The 19838-nt window shown below is 44.0% G+C and overlaps 2 protein-coding genes across 3 annotated transcripts; both read left to right on the plus strand.

Moving 5' to 3' along the window:
* Nucleotides 1-201: 201 nt before the first annotated feature.
* LOC134078258 (kalirin-like) lies at nucleotides 202-13644 on the plus strand (the record flags this gene model as incomplete). Of its 2 annotated transcripts, XM_062534051.1 has the most annotated exon segments (23): nucleotides 202-320; nucleotides 698-764; nucleotides 1183-1286; nucleotides 1409-1478; nucleotides 1577-1663; nucleotides 1766-1858; nucleotides 1956-2006; nucleotides 2111-2188; nucleotides 2995-3180; nucleotides 3297-3468; nucleotides 3662-3867; nucleotides 4371-4618; nucleotides 6291-6435; nucleotides 7636-7698; nucleotides 8458-8485; nucleotides 8668-8830; nucleotides 9645-9766; nucleotides 9868-9999; nucleotides 10124-10285; nucleotides 10406-10484; nucleotides 10582-10782; nucleotides 10875-11013; nucleotides 11111-13644. In XM_062534051.1, coding segments are annotated over 23 exon segments (3261 nt in total), but the record flags the coding sequence as incomplete, so codon positions are not given.
* A 926-nt stretch (nucleotides 13645-14570) lies between these two features.
* Nucleotides 14571-17775, plus strand: umps (uridine monophosphate synthetase). The gene is made up of 6 exons (XM_062534053.1): nucleotides 14571-14764; nucleotides 15083-15236; nucleotides 15379-16050; nucleotides 16180-16355; nucleotides 16676-16790; nucleotides 17147-17775. The coding sequence occupies exons 1-6, from the start codon at nucleotides 14609-14611 to the stop codon at nucleotides 17320-17322; spliced, it is 1449 nt and encodes a 482-aa protein (XP_062390037.1). The 5' UTR covers nucleotides 14571-14608; the 3' UTR covers nucleotides 17323-17775.
* Nucleotides 17776-19838: the final 2063 nt, after the last annotated feature.

The raw sequence follows: 19838 nt of genomic DNA on the forward strand, positions 1-19838 counted from the left end.
CAACACTCTAAAGTCCTGTTGATTTGTTATCTTTAAACAAGATGTACTGGCCCATTTGCCACTGTGTTGACTTCACATAGGACACAAGTAGCAGGCTCCCTAGTTGGGGTATTTGAGCCATATCCAGCCCACCTTGCTTGCGGATAAGCTTCATCTGTTGTGTGTGTGTGTGTGTGTGTGTGTGTGTGTGTGTGGTGATAGACTCTGGAGCCAGGCGCCTACCCAGGGTTCAGCGCGATGAGCGCCCCTGAGCAGCCCACCACGACTCCGCCACGCAACCCTGAGCTGGAGCAGAAGGCCAAAGCCATGCGGGGCCGCATGTAAGAGAACCCACCTCACTTCTATTGGAATTCAGACAATGCCTTCTTTTATGTCATCTACTGGCATAGACCATAGACACCCATGTGTCTCCTTTTCTGGTCTAGATCACTAGTATTAGAAGAGTAGATAGTTCTAGTAGATCTAAAACTCTAGTATTTTACAACTAGAATACTAGAATAACAACTATGTTATTCTATGCAAATGATTTGACACTCGTGATAAGGCACACACTCTTTCATGGATAGTCAGCAGTCAGTCATATTACATTATGGAAAGTTGTTGATATGTATATCTCATCCATATGAAGCATTAAATAATTGACGTCTGTAATGTTCATGAATAGGAATATGGGCTTACTGTAATGGTTTCTTTACAGGTTTGTCCTAAATGAGCTAATACAGACAGAGAAGGACTATGTCAAAGACTTGGGTATCGTGGTTGAGGTGAGTTACAGCATTTGCCTTATTTTGCCTTAAGGTATCCTGTGTGTGATCGCCATGGCACACTAACCCTGTCGTTCCTGTAAAACAGTAATTTAATTTGCATCAGTGTCTGCTGCCTCTCCACCGAGCGGATCTCTCACTTCATAAACATCCTTCTCCATGGCACTCTCCTATTTGCATGCGATTGCCCACATGTGATTCCGACCCGAGACATGGAGGCCTGGTGATGTAACCGTGAGGGCCATAAACAACGCCGCCGGCACAGGCCCTCACACACCTCACACGTCTCGCACGTCTCACAACTCTGTTTGTGGTTGATGGGAGATTATGATCTGAGGCTCTGTGTTCTCATGATGAGAAGTGTTGAGTGGCCATTTCTCACGTGTCATTAATGTGGTTCGTCTGTTGTCCTGCGCAGGGCTTCATGAAGACAATAGAGGAGAAGGGGATCCCTGAAGATATGAAGGGGAAAGACAAGATCGTCTTTGGGAACATTCATCAAATCTATGACTGGCACAGAGAGTAAGTGGTCTCTCGAAGCGGTCACTTCAAATCTTGTTTAGGTTGCTGTATACGTCCAGCAGAGTAAACCAGTGGAGCTGACCCGTATGTTCATACTGTCCCTGGTGTCTTGTGTCTCATAGCTTCTTTGTGGGTGAACTGGAGAAATGTCTGGAGGACAATGAACACCTACCAGAGCTGTTTATCAAACACGTACGTTTGGAGCTTTTGATTTTTGGAGATTTCTGACTGTGTAAACACATTGTCCCTGCCATTGTTTACTCACGGTGATGTTAATCATGTGCTCATAGGAAAGGAGACTACATATGTATGTTGTCTACTGTCAGAACAAACCCAAGTCGGAATTCATTGTTGCTGAATATGACACTTTCTTTGAGGTATGTATAATATACAGTATGTTCTATTGCTATCATTTTATTCTATAAAACCAAACAGCAAATCAGGTGACAATTCTTACAACCCTTTTTCCGTCTCTACAGGCTATACAGCAAGACATCACCTCTAGACTCTCAATCAGTGATTTTCTGATCAAGCCTATCCAGAGAATCACAAAATATCAACTGCTTCTCAAGGTAGGAGGACCAAAATACAATCAAACATTTCATTTTCAATGTGCAAGTCAACACAAGTGAGGGATATATTATGTTGTTTCATTTCGTTTGCCTGTAGGACTTCTTGAAGTACAGCACCAAGGCAGGACTGGACTGTGAACATATTGAGGTACCAGCCTCAAAGCACAATGTCTGAAAATGTTAAAAACAGCACAGCACTATGTTCAAATTCTTGCCAATGCTCAAGGTGTGTTCAATTTTGTTGTTTTGCAGAAAGCTGTTGGCTTGATGTCTCAAGTACCGAAGCTGTGCAATGACATGATGAACTTGGGCAGGCTGCAAGGCTACGAGGTACATTTGGCCCTGTTGCATGTGTGTGCTATTCTGTTTAGATAAGCTAGTAGTGAGCAAATATTTGAGAGCAAACAACGTGCAAAATACACGAATTTATCAAAAAATGACCCCTCTGAATAATCTTTTTTAAAAAACGTCCCTCTGAATGATTTCTTTTTACAAAACTGAGACAAGTCAAGTTAATAGAGGTGCTGACGAGAGACTGGACATGTCCACTCACACGCTGACGGCCAGTCCACGTTTGTTCTTCCATGAGCTTAGTGACCTCCATTACGGACCTCCATTTCCATTACACTGGAGGTATATTAAATCTCTGACTCTGGAGATAAGGGCACATTCTCCATGCCCGGGGTAATTGGGTGGAGATTAGGGCCCAGTTGTTTGCCTGCGCTGTGACCTACTGGACGAGCGCGCGGCGAGTTTTATGAGCGAGTGTGGAGAGAGACGAGGGGGCCGGACCTCGCGGTCATCTACACGGGTGTTGACACACACACACACACCGATGACAGCCTGGCTGCCCCTTAATGCTCTGCTGCTGACAGACTGAAGGACAAGTTGTTGTTATTAATAATGATAATGCATTCAATGGATGCGAGGCTTTTCATGTGTGTTTTTTTTCTGGAATCTGTGAAGAGTAGCTCACGCTCTTCATCGCCGAGCACCTGGTGAATGTAACTCACAGGAGGAATTCACAGGCCGGTCATGGCATGCATAATCATGCTAATGTAATGAGCTGTGTAGTCCAGGGGGGAGAGGGAAGGAGATGGTCGTGCTTTACAGTGTGGTGTGCTATGCTGTTTCAGGGGAAGCTGACGAGCCAGGGCAAGCTCCTGCAGCAGGAGACGTTCTTCGTGACGGAGCAAGACTCGGGCGTCCTGTCGCGCAGCAAGGAGCGGAGGGTCTTCCTCTTTGAGCAGATCGTCATCTTCAGCGAGCTTCTCCGCAAAGGCTCGTCCACCCCTGGCTACCAGTTCAAGAAGAGCATCAAGGTGAGGGACCACACTGAAGCCACAGTTGAACTTCAAACATTTCGACTGCTCTGTTCTTTGAAATGAACATGGCTGGTTCTCCTCAGTAACGTAAGCATGTGTGTCTCTCTGAGCAGGTGTGCTACTTGGGACTGGAGGAGCATGTTGACAATGACCCCTGTAAGTTTGTGCTGACCAGTCGCGGGTCTTCGGAGCGCTTCACGCTCCAGGCTGCCAATGTGGACATCAAGCAGGTCTGGGTCCAGCACATCACAGACCTCCTCGATGCCCAGAGCAACTTTCTATCAGGTGAGAATGGCCATCAAATACTGTACAGTATGATACTTTTATTCAAAATGGCTAATACGTCACATCTTCCGCACACACATTTATAGACAGTAATTGCAAACATTATACGACGGAGCTCTTGTGTGTTGTCTGGCTCTTTTGGGTCGTGTCCATCTCTCCGACTCATCCGTGCACTTTCCAACTGTCCTCACAGCGCTCCAGTCCCCGATCGAGTACCAGAAGGAGAAAGGTGGGTCTCACTCCCTGAACAGAAACTCGTCGGCCAACCGTCCATCCCAGCAGCCCGGCCGACCCAACTCCACCACCTCGGTCGGGATGGAGAAGCCCCCTCTCTCGGGAAGAACCTCCACCCCCAATACGTCTACCTCCAACGGCAGCCCCTGCTTCGACCCCACTCGGGTGAGTCTCGGAATGGCTTCATGAGCCTTCCCTTAAATTGTCATTAAGCCCTCGTAAAATCGCGCTCTTAATGACAATTTAAGCCCTCGTAAAATCGCGCTCTGTCAAAACTCACAGTTGCTCTGCCGAATGAGAGCAGCGCTCAAGTACGAGGCTATTATTAGTCTGTTTGCTGGCCTAGTTTTCCTCCTCAACAGGACACCAGTCTGTTGACGTTCTTCAGAAAACTGTGGCGTCAAAACGCCGCAGTTACACCAGATATGCACAGTAGCCATTTCTCATTAAATGCTATCAGTGCTTTGTACCAGTCTGCAGTCAATTATTTAACACTACTTTAACGCTACTTTAGCACTACTCTCAAGTTAAACATTTTTTGTTTTCATTTTCATTTCAATTACCTCTGAAACCTAGTATGTTCTCCTGTAACTTTGGTACGTTTGTTCTGCTTGTGTATGCGTGTGTGTGTGTGTGTATGTTCCTGTCTGTCTTCCACACTGGCGCAGCAGCACGGCGCCGTTAACGGCGTCTCCTCCACCATGATGGTCATGCAGGACTACAGTGCACTGAAGGAGAACGAGATCTGCGTGAGCCAGGGCGAGACGGTCCAGGTGATGGCCACCAACCAGCAGAACATGTACCTGGTGTTCCGGGCGGCCAACAGCCAGTCGCCCGCCGCCGAGGGCTGGCTGCCCGGCCACATCCTGGGCCCCCTCAGTAAAACACTCCTAGACAGTGCTGATGGGAATATCAAGTAAGTGTCGCACAGCCACAATCCCCCCCCTCCACTGGAACTCTGACTGGCTGGTAGAGTCAGTTGCCAGAGGTGCAGGGATCTACCCGCCTTTTTATCGGAACTAACTCGGAAATGTGGGACGAAAGGCGAAGGCTAAATCCGTGTTACTTTCTGTGGGCGTTATTTTTTTTTTCTTTTTTTGTTGAGTAGTAAAAAAAGAATCAAAGTCATTGCAGAAAGACTGGGACAGGAGCAAATGAACTTTAGAGGTATCTCGTTTTCTTAGAAAGAAGATGAACTGAGAGAATCTTACATCAATGTGGAACTCACTGGTCTGGACATTTATTTCTGTTTCTAACACCATTATGTTTTCGTTGTGAATTTTGAAAAAAAAAAAAAAAGGCCTTTTGATGGACTGAGGTCTATTTCTCCAAGTGGAGAAAGTTTATGTTATTGTCTGTGGCAATTTGTACAGATTGGGTTTTTGTTGTTTTAATGTTATTTTTGAGAACTTGATTTCAGTTTTATTTTGATTTGATTGGTTCCCTGATATGTTGGCCGATTACTGTAAATAGTCCTCATTTGTTTACTGATACTCTTTCCGTACATTCCTGTATAAAGTCTTTTGCACTATTTAAAAGGATCCATATTAATGAAGTCAGGTTGTGCAATATAATTATAGTCACAATGTTCAGCATTGTACTTGTAGTGTAACTAATAATTTTAAATGTATTATTTTAAATATGTAAAATAAAATTTTGACATGAGCATGACTTAACAAAGCCAAGAAAATTAAGCGTTATGTTTTGCTTTAGGGGGCTCTCAATTACATGGTGTGTACTGGAAAAGAAACTGCACAGATGCGGTCAAACAGCATTTACCATCCTATTACCATCAGTCAAAATGGATTGGAGTCCCCATTATGAATCCAAACTATCCCAACGATTAATCAAATTATCAGTCAGTGAAATTCAGATATTATGGAATTTGCTTCCATAAATCGGAAAGATTATTATGATTCGGTAGCCTATTTATTCTCCTCAGATGGCCATGTACTGTAGGCCTCCATTGATATGAATGAATCTAAATCTGACCATTTAAAAGAAAGGTTTAGTGCTGGTACTATCTTTGACAATCTATTGAATTAAACAAATATGTTTGAGGAGCACTATACGTTTTTTGCACTTTCTTATGATTTTGTTATTATGATTCCATTTTTCATGTTTTGTTGTAGTCTACTGTTTTTCTTATTTTGTACTAACCCTGCTGGTCCGAAGCAGATTACATTTGTGCTCAAAGCAGCTACCTATTGAATCTGACATCTGTTGTTCAGTGCCTGTTCATCCTAATGAAGTAAAGTCATTATAGGGGTCTTTGAAACCCAAGTTGCTTTGACACAAATAATGTATCCACCATGGTGTAAGACTATTATGGTAATGATTATCGTTGTTATATGCCGAGGGAAGTTGAACGCCAGAAATGATCCCTGGAGGTAGCCCATGTGATGTGACAGTCAGTATTTTGGTACATAACATAACAGCCTTTCTTTTGGAATCTGTAGGCAACGTTATATATTGCTGAAGGGATACCTGTGATATTTTCTCAATAAAGTTTGGTGACCTATCTTCTTCTCCTCCCCACCCCTGACGTGATGTACCTGCTTTGACCATTGCATCTTTTGGCACAACAGGAAGTCTCTGTCATGGAATACCCTGCGCACGAGAAAGCGGGCAGAGCAGGATAGCAGTGCTGGCAAAAGTGAAGCCAAGCTTGAGAACGGACTTCCTCGGAAGCCCAAGGAGATACTGAGCGCCAAGGTGGCGGTGGCAGTGAAAGTGAGTAAGCGGGCGGCGGAGGCCCCTGAATGCCTGCTGCCCCTCACCTGTGTGTGCGCACCTGTCTCACGCTCGAACCCCCTGTCTGGGCACTAACCGTACAGCTGCAGCACCACTACAACTCACAGCACCTCCGTAGGCACAAGACGTTCTAAGTGATGTGTTATGAGATTATTATCCTGCCTCACTGTTGTGAAATAGTTCAAAAATACATTTTAGGTAAACGTGTTTAGGACACTTTGGGCTGGTTTCCCATAGGGCCTACATAGATTAAGCCCAGCCCTAGACTAAAAGAGAACTTCAATTGAAAGTAAGTATTTAGTCTAGGATTAGGCTTAATCCAAGTATGAGAAGCTGGTCCAATCACCCTTCCAAGGTTGAGCAGACTCAACACATGTGTCCTGCATGGTTTTAAAGTTGTGATATTTAGGGTTTGTGCGTTTGCAACCTTCTATGAGCTCTGAAAAGGTGTTGGTGCATGTCCTCAGTCTTTACTGAAAGCATCATGTATGTCCATAAAATTAGATATGGTAATAATATTTCAACTAAACTAACAGCTACATGTACAATGTCACCCTGACATCAGTCTTACCGACCAGTCAAATTTTATCCTACACCATTTAACATGACCATACATGACCATTCACACTCCTTACCCTGATGTTCGTCAACAAATGTGTTGAGTAATGTGGTCTCAAGGACAAAATTATATAAGGACAAAATGTTCAGGTCAAAGACTGGTTCCATTTATCACATTACACTGTTGATATATCATCATTGTGGTTTTCTAATACAAACAGTAATCTGTCAATTAGTGTATAAACAGGTACGCCCTCACCTCCTGATGAGTACTGATATCATCAGCTACAGTATATTACACTACATACAACATTTAGGAATGTTTAGTTGTTTGTAAACTAATTGCTAACTCAATTTCATATCCTGAATGTGTCTAACAAAAAAAAATACTACCATCAGAGATGCGATGTGTAGTAGTATTGTTCCCAGTGTGCCAATTGCTGGATGCTGTCCTTCAACTACCTGCGTCACGGAAAACCAGCACTAAACACCATGTCTGTGTCCTATGCAAGCCGTGTGCTCTCACGTCACCCATGTCTCCAGCTGGCACGTGCCTGTGGTAAGGACAGGAGGAGGCCTGCTCACCTGTCTAACCCTCCTCTCTCTCCTCCCGCACCACAGGAGGCAAACAGCTCAGAGGAGTCAGATTGCGATGACGAGCTAGACCCCAAAACTAGCATGGAGGTAGTACTGAAATAAAGTCCACTGTGCATGCAGCCCCTAGCAGTGTGTGTGTGTGCTGTAGTGTTTCAGTAGCCTATAGCTCATCATGTCTAGTATTTTAGGACTGTGCGATGGACATGAAGCTACTTCTCTTGGTAATGGGTTTGTAGCCTTTATGATTTTATTTCAAGAATTTTTGTTGTTTACTAATATTTTTAAAAAAGTATTATTTTTTGTTGTTGTTGTTCTTTCTTTTTGCTTTTCTGTTGTCCTAATGTATTTTTGCTTTTGTTTATTTAGTTTGAATCACTAATCTAAAGATTTGGATTGATTAGGATTGTTTATGCATTATGTTTTAGGTTATGCATGTATACTTTTATGCTACTGTGTTATCACTCACACAAATGCTTCTCCAAATCTGTGCAACTAATTTCTGCTTGTGAATCGTTCACGGTTGGGTGAGTGTGGTGTTGCCGTGTGGTACACAGATTGTGGTCTCAAATCACTGTCAAAAGACTAGTCTTGCGATTTTGACAAAGGATTTAGTTTACCACACACACACACACACACACACACACACACACACACACACCTGTCAGCCTGAGAAACTGAGGTTTCAGTTCATCATAATCTCTGTTTTCTCGATGTGAGAATAGTGCCCCTTAGTGGTCAAGTCATATAATTAACCATCAGTGTGACTGGAGTACAAATATCAGTCTGACGACCTTGGCATCTACCTTTAGATAAGTTTGTTTTAACTATAATTTATTTGCTTTGCAGCTACTGAACCCCAACTTTATTCAAGAAGGTAAGAACTCATGTAATGAACAATCCTGGGCGCTCAAATTAGGCTTTTGTTTGTGGGAGTGTTGTCATCACGTCCCAAATTCCCAAATAAACGGTTGAATAAATAACGGTTTACGCTGCTATGAACCAAAGTGAAACCGCAGACAAAATGCAAATCTGTTGTGTCCTGATTTTGTCCAAAAGTTGCTCCAGAGTTCCTGATCCCTCTGGCCGACGTGACGTGTGCGTTTGGGGAGACGGTGGTCTTGTGCTGCAAGGTCTGTGGGCGGCCCAAGCCAAAGATCACTCTGAAGGGACCGGATCAGAGTCTAATAGTGAACAGCAGTCGATTCACAATAAACATCAGGTACATTTATGTGTCAAAGCTGAATGACTGATGACACTATCCAAAAAAGCAGATGACCGTTTGCATGCACACAAACAGTCCTGTGCCCATCCAGTAAATATGCTTGATGTGAACTGGACAAACAAAATCAGTTCAGACTCAAATATTAGAATTTGATGTACTGAAACATTTTGAACAGGCATTAAGATTAAGAGAGACAGATTTCCTGTCTGGGACCCTGGGTGGTATGAAAGTATGTTCTGTAGGAGCAGGTAGGGCAGCAGGCGCCGAGAGAGCCAGGATCTGGAGGGTTCTCACCATGCTGTTTTAATCCTGTGGGAACCAGGGCCAGGTCAGTGCCTCACGAGAAGTCAGCTGTGAAATCTCAGGGTTACATCACAGCTTACTTTGGCCACAGTCAAGGGAGGGCCCAGCTGTCACATGCCTTGGAGATTCAATAGACTCCTTCACTGCTCTCTGACACGAGAGGTTTCCGAGATTCTGGGATGATATCTGCTGCAATACCACTGAGATCTTAGAGCATGTGGGTTTGATGTCAGATAAAAGCGCCATTCTGTTTGAAGGGGTGCGTTTTTGACGTTTTCATGTTCTGGTAACAGGGAAATAGTTTGATGTGCACTTTGTAAAACAAAGCCAGTTTTAATCATACGGTGTCCTTTTTGGATGAGCAAAGTGGCCTGCAGTGTTAGGCAGGAGGAGATCTCAGCGTGTCCGATGGAGGACTCTCGTCAAGAGCTCTTGAGATGCCACAGCTACTGTTCAGTCTCCCCACCAAGCAGCAGCTCTGATAATGTGCCATTCTGTTCACCTGCAGGGACACGGGGGACATTCTGCTGAAGATCTGTAACCTGTTGCCCCAAGACACTGGGATTTATACCTGTGTGGCTGTCAACGACCACGGCACCGCCTCGTCCTCTGCCTCCATTAAAGTCCAGGGTAAGGAAGGGCCAGAGGAAGAGGGAGGGTAACACATGGTCAGTAGACATGTCGAAGTGGAAAGGATCAATAACAAGTGACGCGTTCGTCTTATTTCGTAGGTATCCCATCAGCCCCTGCTCGGCCAGTGGCCCAAGAGGCGAGCAGCTCTTCGGTGATCGTCCACTGGCTTCCTCCAGCCAGCTCGGGAAACTGCGCCGTGTCCAGTTACACCGTGGAGTACCGTCAAGAGGGTAAGAATGCAGCACATCTGCTGTTTATATCAAACATGCTTCACCAAACGGCTTTATCCCAGCTCACTCCATTATAAGCCTATTGCGAGGTTAATGGACCGTGCCTGTGCTCCTGATCTCGTAGACTCGCTGGTTTGGCTGCAGTCGGTATCCACATCGGATGTGTGTGTGAAAATTGAAGACCTGATCCCCGGTGGGCACTACCAGTTTCGGGTTAGTGCCAGCAACCCGTGGGGAGTCAGTCCACCCAGTGAGCCCTCCAACATGGTCACCCTTCCCAGTGGACGTGAGTCACATTCTGTGTGTGTGTGTGTGTGTGTGTGTGTGTGTGTTTGGGAGGAGAGAGTCACTGACATATTCTTAGTGAAATGTGAACCACTTAACGTTTTTTATGATTGTCTTTAAGCCTCTACATATGACGGAATGGGGATTCAGTGGAAAGATCATTTTGAGTCAGCTTTCACGGAAATATCTGAAATCGGGAGGTAGGTTCTAAATAAATTTATTCTCTTCAGTTCATGTGACTTGCATACTTATTCAGGAGGTGACACTGAACACCATTACTCTCCCCTCTGATTGCAGGGGCCGATTCTCTGTGGTGAAGAAGTGCCTCAACAAGGCCACCAAGAAGGAGGTGGCCGTGAAGTTTGTCAATAAGAAGATGCAGAAGAAGGAGCAGGTGGCCCACGAGGCGGACATCCTCAAGCACGTCCAGCACCCACAGCTGGTGGCCCTCACTGACACCTACGAGACCGCGTCTGCTTATGTTCTGGTCCTGGAGCTGTAAGTTCTCCACATCGTTAGACACAGGGCTGTGAGCTGCAAGTTGTCAGGTTTACATTGTGGTTACATTTTTTTTGTTTGTCTTTCTGTAGCTTGGAGGATGGGAGGCTTTTTGACTACCTAGTGGCTCATGATGAACTGATGGAGGAGAAGGTGGCGTATTTTGTGAAGGACACCTTAGAGGCCTTGCAGCATTTGCACACCTGTAGAGTTGCTCACCTTGACCTAAAGGTGGGTTGATGCGACAAAGATGTTTCCAGTTGGCACATGATACATTATACATCCCATATATGAGTCCTATCTCACTGTCTTTTTGTCATTTCTGTAGCCTGAGAATCTCCTGGTGGATCTCCATGTGCCAGTTCCGTGTGTGAAGCTCATTGATTTCGGAGACGCCATTCAAGTCTCCGGTCACCGCTACGTACATCTCCTCCTTGGAAACCCGGAGTTCTCCGCCCCGGAGTTGATCCAGGGCACGCCGGTGTCCCTCACCTCGGACGTGTGGAGCGTCGGCGTGCTGGCCTACGTCATGCTGAGCGGAGTCTCCCCGTTCCTGGACGAGAGCCTGGAGGAGACCTGCGTGAACATCTGCAAGCTGGACTTCTGCTTCCCGGAGGAGTACTTCTGCGGCGTCAGCCAGCCCGCCCGCGACTTCATCACGTCCACGCTCCAGCAGGACCCGCGCAAGCGGCCCACGGCCGCGTTCTGCCTGCAGCACCCCTGGGTGGGCGCCCACAGCGGAGACTACTCCAAGACCCCGCTGGACACCGCCAGGCTGGCGTCCTTCATAGACCGCCGCCGGCAACTGCACGACGTGCGCCCGGTCACCAACATCAAGGGCCTGGTGACGAGCAGCATGGGCCATACCTTATGAGAATGCACACGCCTACGGAGGGGTCGTACTCCGTGGTCTCTGTGGCACTCAGATGTGCTCTCCATGTACTGATTGTGTCCTCCATACGGGATCATGGTAGTAATCACAACATGCTCTGAAACGTGACTTCTATGGACCGAAAAACTCCAGTGCACTTAAAGAACCGCATAGGTTCACATAAGGCCACAGAAACAAACTTCAACTGATCTGTTACCATTTGGTTTAAATTTCACTCATCTATTCCAATTGCAGACAAAGACGAACAACAGAACAAATGTACAATATCTGTGGAATCTGTGGTCAAACTATAATATGTGCATCAGAAAGAAGTACTTAGCACTTTGGACTTTGAATGAAATAAAATGTACAGTGCATACAGTTTACCTGCTATTTTCACATTGGTCCAGTCCACTTGCGATAACAATACGAATGTAACTAGTGTAACTGACTGGTTAGTGTATAATACTATATTACTGTTCTGACTGTACTAACTACACCATGCCAGAGGGTCACTATGGCCAAGCACCATCTTTTCATTTGACTGTTTCAAACGTGTATCAACGCTACGACTCGGAACTGAACTAAAGACTACATCTGTTGTTGTTGTAGTTATTGTTCCTGTATTCTTCAACAGTATTTAAATGAGCAGTTTTGGATGCAATGATTCTGCTATTTTTTAGCTTTGCCTTTGAAAGGATTATTGTTGCTGGTTATACGTTTCTGTCTTCAAAACAAATCATAGTCTGGTGGGAACTGGTTACTTGTTCAGCTATGTACATCATGACAACCTTTATAGTTATATATTTAAATGTATGCATCTGGTTCAAATACAAAAAGTTACTAAATTTAAAGACCATCAGAGCTCACCTGGTGTCCTTAGATCATTCCACATTTCACTCGTTTGTGAAAAACAATGCTGATACACGACCCAGTGGAGTCCTTGTAAAATCTGACTGGGAAAAGTCCAAGCCTTAATACTATTTATTTGTTTTGTAACAGTTGTAGCTGTGCCTCTGATGTGAAAATAATGTATTTGCTTCATTCTTTATGCAGACAAGTTATTATAATTTTTAAAATATCATTTTTTTACACATCTTCTGCTGCAAATTCATGTTTATATAGCTTAATACTTTAGAGTTATCTGATCGATTGGTAGAATTATTATGACGTATTTACAGATATGTTAGAATGATGACATGATCCGATTGTATTCTGAAAGTTAACAGATAATTCAAGCTTTAAGATGTGAAGTGAAGCATTTGTGTTTATTCATCCATTGCTCCACATTACACTCACATTAAACAGGGACTGTTTACATTAGGCTAATAGTAAATTGTGATCAAAGACAATTACTTGTCATAGCAACAAGATGATATTGTGCATTAAGAATGGTCATTGTTTTTTTTTTCATTTAAATCTAACTATTTATTTGCTAGCTCAACACAAGAATGTTTTGGAGTTGAGTGTAGAATGATACACAATGATCTTGACTGATTACTAGATTGTTTTCATCCATTCTGTAGAGTAGTAGCCTAGCTATTGACTCAACAATAATAAAATAGTGGTAGGCAACAGAACATGTTGAATTTAAACTACAATGTCAAACATACCATCTACAGTAGAATGGACATTTAAATACTTGTGTTCGTCAGGGTGGTGTTATACCAGTAATTGTGCTCTTACATGGTTTAAAATTCCAATCTGTGGCACAAAAGAAGGTGGACATCAAATTTCTGCATTGTTAATTTCTGCAGGGAGATGATGATGATGAAGCTTTTCAAAATGATGAACTTGCATAACTGTTTTGTTCATGTTATAGCCCTGTATATTTCTAGCCTATATCTCATGTGTTATTGCTATGTACATAGGACTGTGTAAAATTTGCCAGATGGAAATATCCTTTCTTAAATCATACAGGCTGTTTGTTTGTTACTGAATGTTTAATAAACAGTGCTTGTTTATAAAAATAAAGATTCCACAAATGTGAATGTTTGTGTAACTTGTGTTTCAAGAGTTACTGGACAGACTAATAGCAGCATGGGGAAAAAAAAAACATTTCAATTTATTACCTCCGCCAAGGAGGTTATGTTTTCATCGGGGACCGGCGTATGTTTATTTATTTGTCTGTCTGTCTGTCTGTCTGTCTGTCTGTCTGTCTGTCTGTCTGTCTGTCTGTCTGTCTGTCTGTCTGTCTGTCTGTCTGTCTCTGTCTGTCTGTCGGTTTGTTAGCAAGATAACTCAAAAAGTGATGGATGGATTTCGATGACATTTTCAGGGAAGGTCAGACATGACCCAAGAAGAAGAAATGATTCAACTTTGGGAGTGATCTGTATCACCGTCGGGATTCCTGAGCCGTTTATGTGTCTCACTTAGTGGTGTAATGGTATGGTGGCGATCTGAATAGTTTAGGTTTAAATGTATGACAACCTAGGATGAACAATACAGGCGGAGGGGGGGGGGGGGAACAGGGGAACATTAACATGATGATAAAAGTTTGTCGTATCATTGATGTAAAAGAACTGTGTCTGTGTCTGTGACAACTGTGACAACTCTTCTGTTCTCTGGTACTGTCACTTCAAAGTTCAATTGAGGGTAGCTTTGACAAAGACACTGTGTTATTCTATTCACTAGGAATTCATGACAGATATATGATAATAACAGTCAATTTATGACAATTGTTGGACGGTGTTTATGTTGACATAGGCCTATAAAATCACTGATATCTGATATCATTAGCTTGACTGACATAGATCAATGACCTAGTGGAGGTGTGTGCTCTCTGAAGGCCCTTCTAGCTCTCAACTGAGGCAGCCTGGTTTTATTGAGGCTGTATTATCTCACATTTCCAATAGGTGGCGGTAAAGGTCTATTTGAACAGTTGACGAAGCGTTGTTGATTATCCAAGAAGAAGAAATTCACAGCTGTAGTAGTTCTCGCTGGGGGTGCTTGAAAATGGATCATAGTAACGTTGGTCTTGATAGTTTAATTTTAAAGCTTCACGATGTCGAGGCAGTCAAATTTGGGACGTTTAAACTGAAGAGTGGAATTACGTCCCCGATTTACTTTGATCTCAGGGTTATTGTTTCTTATCCATCTCTCATGAATGAGGTGAGTCTGGCAAACACGTGTTACGAGTTACTGAATGGGAAAGCTACAGTTAACCAGACATGTCGTCAGCATGTTAATAGATGATAAACAGACTTCACCGCTCCGTTGTTTAGCCTAGGCCTAGCCTAAATGTGCCTAATTTGTGTTTTTAACAGTTATATGCCAACGCTCCATACTGCCCTGTTTTGCCAGCTATCAAGTCAAGTTGTAACGAGTTTAGGATCGATCATCTTAGCAAGATAGGGTAACAGTTTAGTGACTTTCTTTTCACAGTCTTTTTTGTTTTGGTTAACACCTCCTACCCTTTATCGTTGACAGGTGTCAAGTCTTTTGTTCCTGCGTGCCAAAGAAGCGGGAGTGATTTTTAATTCCGTGTGTGGTGTCCCGTATACTGCACTCCCACTGGCCACCATAATCTGTGCGCAGAATAATTTGCCAATGCTCATTAGAAGAAAAGAGGCCAAGGATTATGGTATTACATCATGATCTTCCATATTGACAGACAGGAATGGACTTGCATTAGAGACTTATGACTCTTTGACTCTTGTGAATGAATTGCTAAATGTTACTGCGGTGGTGTGTAAATTCTTTCTCCGTTGTTGTCTTGGTTTCAGGAACTGGACGCATGATCGAGGGCACCATTCACCCTGGTGAAACATGCCTGATCGTGGAGGACGTAGTGACCAGTGGCAGCAGTGTGTTTGAGACAGCTAAGGTCCTTGAGAAGGAGGGCCTGAAAGTCACAGATGCAATCGTGCTCATGGATCGTGAGCAGGGAGGTCGGGCCAAGCTCGCCAAGGACGGCATCACACTCCATTCGGTCATCTCCATCTCCAAACTCTTGGATGTGCTGCTGGAGAGCGGTCGGATCGATGCGGACGTTGCCCAGAGTGTCCGCACCTTCATTCAGGAAAATGGCACCTACAAACCCGCAGAGGAGAACGGTTCTCCGGCAGCCAAGAAGCCATGCAAGAGCATCAGCTATGAGGCCAGGGCCCAAATCCCACACGTCCACCCAATGGCCAGTCAGCTGCTGAAACTGATGGAGGAGAAGCAGAGCAACCTGTGCGTTTCGGCTGATGTGACGGACGCTAAGGAGCTCCTGGAGGTGGCCGATGCTCTGGGGCCGCAGATCTGCATGCTGAAGACCCATGTGGACATCCTGCACAACTTCACCCCCGACGTCACCAGCCAGCTCAGCAAGCTAGCTGCCAAGCACAACTTCCTCATCTTCGAGGATCGCAAATTTGCCGATATCGGCAATACAGTCAAGCATCAGTATGAAGGTGAGCATAGTTTTCAGCAACGTTAGTATGGTCTGGAATTGGAGGAGGGAGGAAGCAGAAGGTTTGAGTGTGATGTATGCTGCCACTGGTTGTGTTGTGAGTGCAGTTTTGTGTGCCTGTCTGATACAGGTGGACTTTATCAGATTGCGTCCTGGTCCAACATCATCAATGCCCATGCCGTGCCAGGCTCGGGGGTGGTGAAGGGGCTCGAAGCAGTGGGCAAGCCACTGGGCCGTGGTTGTCTTCTTATTGCTGAAATGAGCTCTCAAGGTTCCCTAGCAACAGGGGCTTACACTCAAGCTGTGGTAAGCTTTTTTTTTTTTTTTCATACAAGGGTCTGAGAACAGCGTGTTCCCAGGGGCTTAATTCTTATCAGCCAAAAGGGATACAATTATTCTGTAGCAAAGCATGTCATGTACAATCTCTCTCTCTTCTGTCTCCCTCTTTCTTTGCCCCCCCCCCCCCCCCCCCAACCACACACACACATGCGTGCGACGTGCGTGCATACCCTTCTCAAACAATGAACTTTGCATTTAATAGAGATTTGAATATATGGCTTTTTCCTTGAGGATTGTTTAGATATTGACCACTTTCTGCATAGTAACAAATGTCTGTGTTGCAACAGGTGAAAATGGCAGAGGACCATGCTGACTTTGTGTTTGGATTCATCTGTGGCTCAAGGATCAGCAGTAGATCAGAATTCATCCACATGACTCCTGGAGTGCACATGCAGTCAGCAGGTGATGCCTGAAAACCAGACCGTTTCCAGTGAAGTTATGAGTAATGAAATGATAAAGAATAATTTGTGTAATGTTTCAGCATCATAGATTGTTAATCAAAATATTAGATACCGTAATTTCCCGACTATTAGCCGCGGCTTATACATTGGTTTTGCAAAATTTCTTCAGCTATGAGGTTAATACAGGGGAGTAGTTAATATGGTGTTAATATGGTTTTGTTTCTTTTAACTTGCATAAAACCCTGTCCTGCGGCTTATACACAATGCAGCTTATATGAGGGAAATTACTGTAATTAGTCATTTTGGTCATTTGTGACACATCATCAGACGTGCCTGTGTTTGGCTTCTCTATGTCAGGTGATTCCCTTGGACAACAGTACAACAGCCCTGAAGAAGTGATTCTCAAAAAGGGCTCTGATGTCATCATCGTTGGACGAGGCATCCTGGCTGCTCCAGATCGGGTGAAGGCTGCTGATGCCTACAGAAAAGCAGGATGGGAGGCTTACCTGCGCAGGCTCTCTCTGACCAACTGACTTGCCTAGTTATCAGTCGTCCAAATGCTACATTCCCAGTCCAGCCTTTTTTGTTAGGGCACACATTATTAAACTAGTGGATAGGCTTGTTCTTTACATTTCTTGTGTGTATAATGCTTTGGTTTTATTTGAACATCACCTCCACAACAAAACCAGTAATGGAGATGTTGACACTGCAATTGCTTGGACCATATTTCATCACTAGAATACCCTACTCAGGTGTGACATAACCAGGGAAGTCTTTGGCCTAAATTCCATTCCCTCCACCTTGTTGCTTACCTTGCCTTTACTACTCCATGGGAACAAGGACTCACTTCAGATTACTCCCTCCACTTACTGTGTTTGACTTCTATTGCACTAAGTACTGATGAATTCAATGGAGTGTACCATTCAACTGTTACTCAAATAAAAGGTTGTTTTTCTTTTTTATTACTATTAAAACTGGTGTATATACTTTTGTGCATAGGGATCTGTCCATTTTGTTATAAGAAGACATTGTGGTACAGCATCTATTACAATCCATTAGCCAGATTTAATACTTTGCTAACTTGAGGCGCAAACATACTATTTCCTTTGTTGAGTGTATGAAAAGGGATTGTGCTACCTTTTTCTGGAAAAAGGCAGTATAAGAGTAGGCCTAAAGTGAATCTTAACCAGCAGGTGGTGCAAGGGCTCACATTATTATCCTTTTAAAATCCCACCTCAAAATGTACACAGAAAATGGCACGTTGCCTAGACATCCCAGTTGACCAGCAATATGCTGATGGCTGGTCTTTTCTGGTTTTCTTCCAGCTCCTGCTGGTCTTTGCTGGTGTAACTGGTTAGGCCACCTACTGGACAGCCTGGCATGTGCGATACAGCTGGGGTGCCTCTCAACATCTCTCCTCGATCCTCGGTCCTCCAGGCTCTTTCCCACTGATCTATAACTAACACTGGATAGACTATCCCATTGTTGCCGCCCCATCATTCTTTATGTAGATCAGTGAGGACGAGGACCTTGAAAGGGAGGGAGGATGTATAAAAGACGCACCCCTGGTGAAAGATGGTCATGCTGGTGACCAGCCTGCCAAGCTTGACATTGTAGATGTACTGTAAGATGGTCATCATGCTGGTTTGCTAGAATGACCAACATAATCTGGCGTGGGCTGTTATTAAAACCAGTCACTGTAATTCCCTTTGAATGCAAACATCTTCCTGCCAACTTGATTAATTAGAATGTTTTAGGTGACAACAAAGGTGAAAAAAGCATCCAATAGCTATCTCCCCCAGATTCATATTAGGGCTGCTGTTCTATAACAGACAGACAAAAGCAATACTGTATATCTCTGATTACGCATGATGTAGTACACCCAAATGCCCCTTAACCCATAACCGAAAGAAGTTTATATTGCAGTACAACATTAGCCTGCCTATTTCACTCATGGGCAGCCAACAGCCCTTGTATAGAGTTACTTTGAGGGCCAAAGAATAGCTTACACTGACGCGCGCGCATGTGGCGCATACGCTGAAAAGAAAAGGTAGGTGGGCATTTGCACCTGTCCTGCATCCCACCTCAACCAAAAAAATGACGACATCTTTAAATGTTCCTCTCAAATAACAGTATTTGAATGCTCGTGAATAAAAAGTAGCCAATCCCTTTGTTCCATTGATTTTAAAGGAAGTTAGCGCGCTAGTTTGCATAGTCATGACTGCCGACTAACAGAGGACCTAGGCTACTAATCTACTCCCTCCCGCCCCCCTGAGTCTTGTGTAAATATTGGCTTAGAGCAACACGACAGGTGTCCTCGACAAGAGAATCCTTTCCCTTTAAGACCTGTCGATAAAAAGAAAAGAGACTGTGGAACACCAAGCCATTTCCCTCAATTTAAAGTTTGACATGGTGGCCCACAAAGGTTCAACTCAAGGGTCACACAGACGCCATTCCAAGTGCGATCAGGTAGGCTATGGTATTGGGAAATATCATGTAAGGTGAGTTAATAGGCTAACACATATTCTAACTGCTTTCCTGGTGAGATTCGATTCTTGTTCGAAGGCTATTCCTAATAGAGTTCTATATTTCGGATATTTCATTTTCATTTACTCAGGACGAAAAGACCGGTGGGAACAATACTGGCACGGACCTATCCTCGACAGCATTCATCACACTCACATCTTGTGAGACGATGCTGACTGACAAATTATGTGGGAACGGCTGACTTCTGTATTTGTCTCGCGCTGAGCCACACGCACAATACCTGAAGATGAAGTTTTGTTCGTTCGGCTCGCGTTAAGCAGGTACAGATGTACAACATCTTGAAGTTGGAAAAATCATACACACTTTAATTTACATTTTGCTTACAAATGTATTTTGTTACCTTTCTCTTATACAAAATTAATAGGTTTGCAGAGGTTGTGCTCGAATTTTGATCAAACTTCACCAAGTAGGCTACCGGTAGGCTACAATATGCTCAAATATTACACACTGTATCTGTCAACTGCAAATCATTTAAATGAAATGTTCAGTGGGCGGACATGAC

The sequence above is a fragment of the Sardina pilchardus genome, chromosome 4 (assembly GCF_963854185.1).
Source record: "Sardina pilchardus chromosome 4, fSarPil1.1, whole genome shotgun sequence".
NCBI lineage: Eukaryota > Metazoa > Chordata > Actinopteri > Clupeiformes > Clupeidae > Sardina > Sardina pilchardus.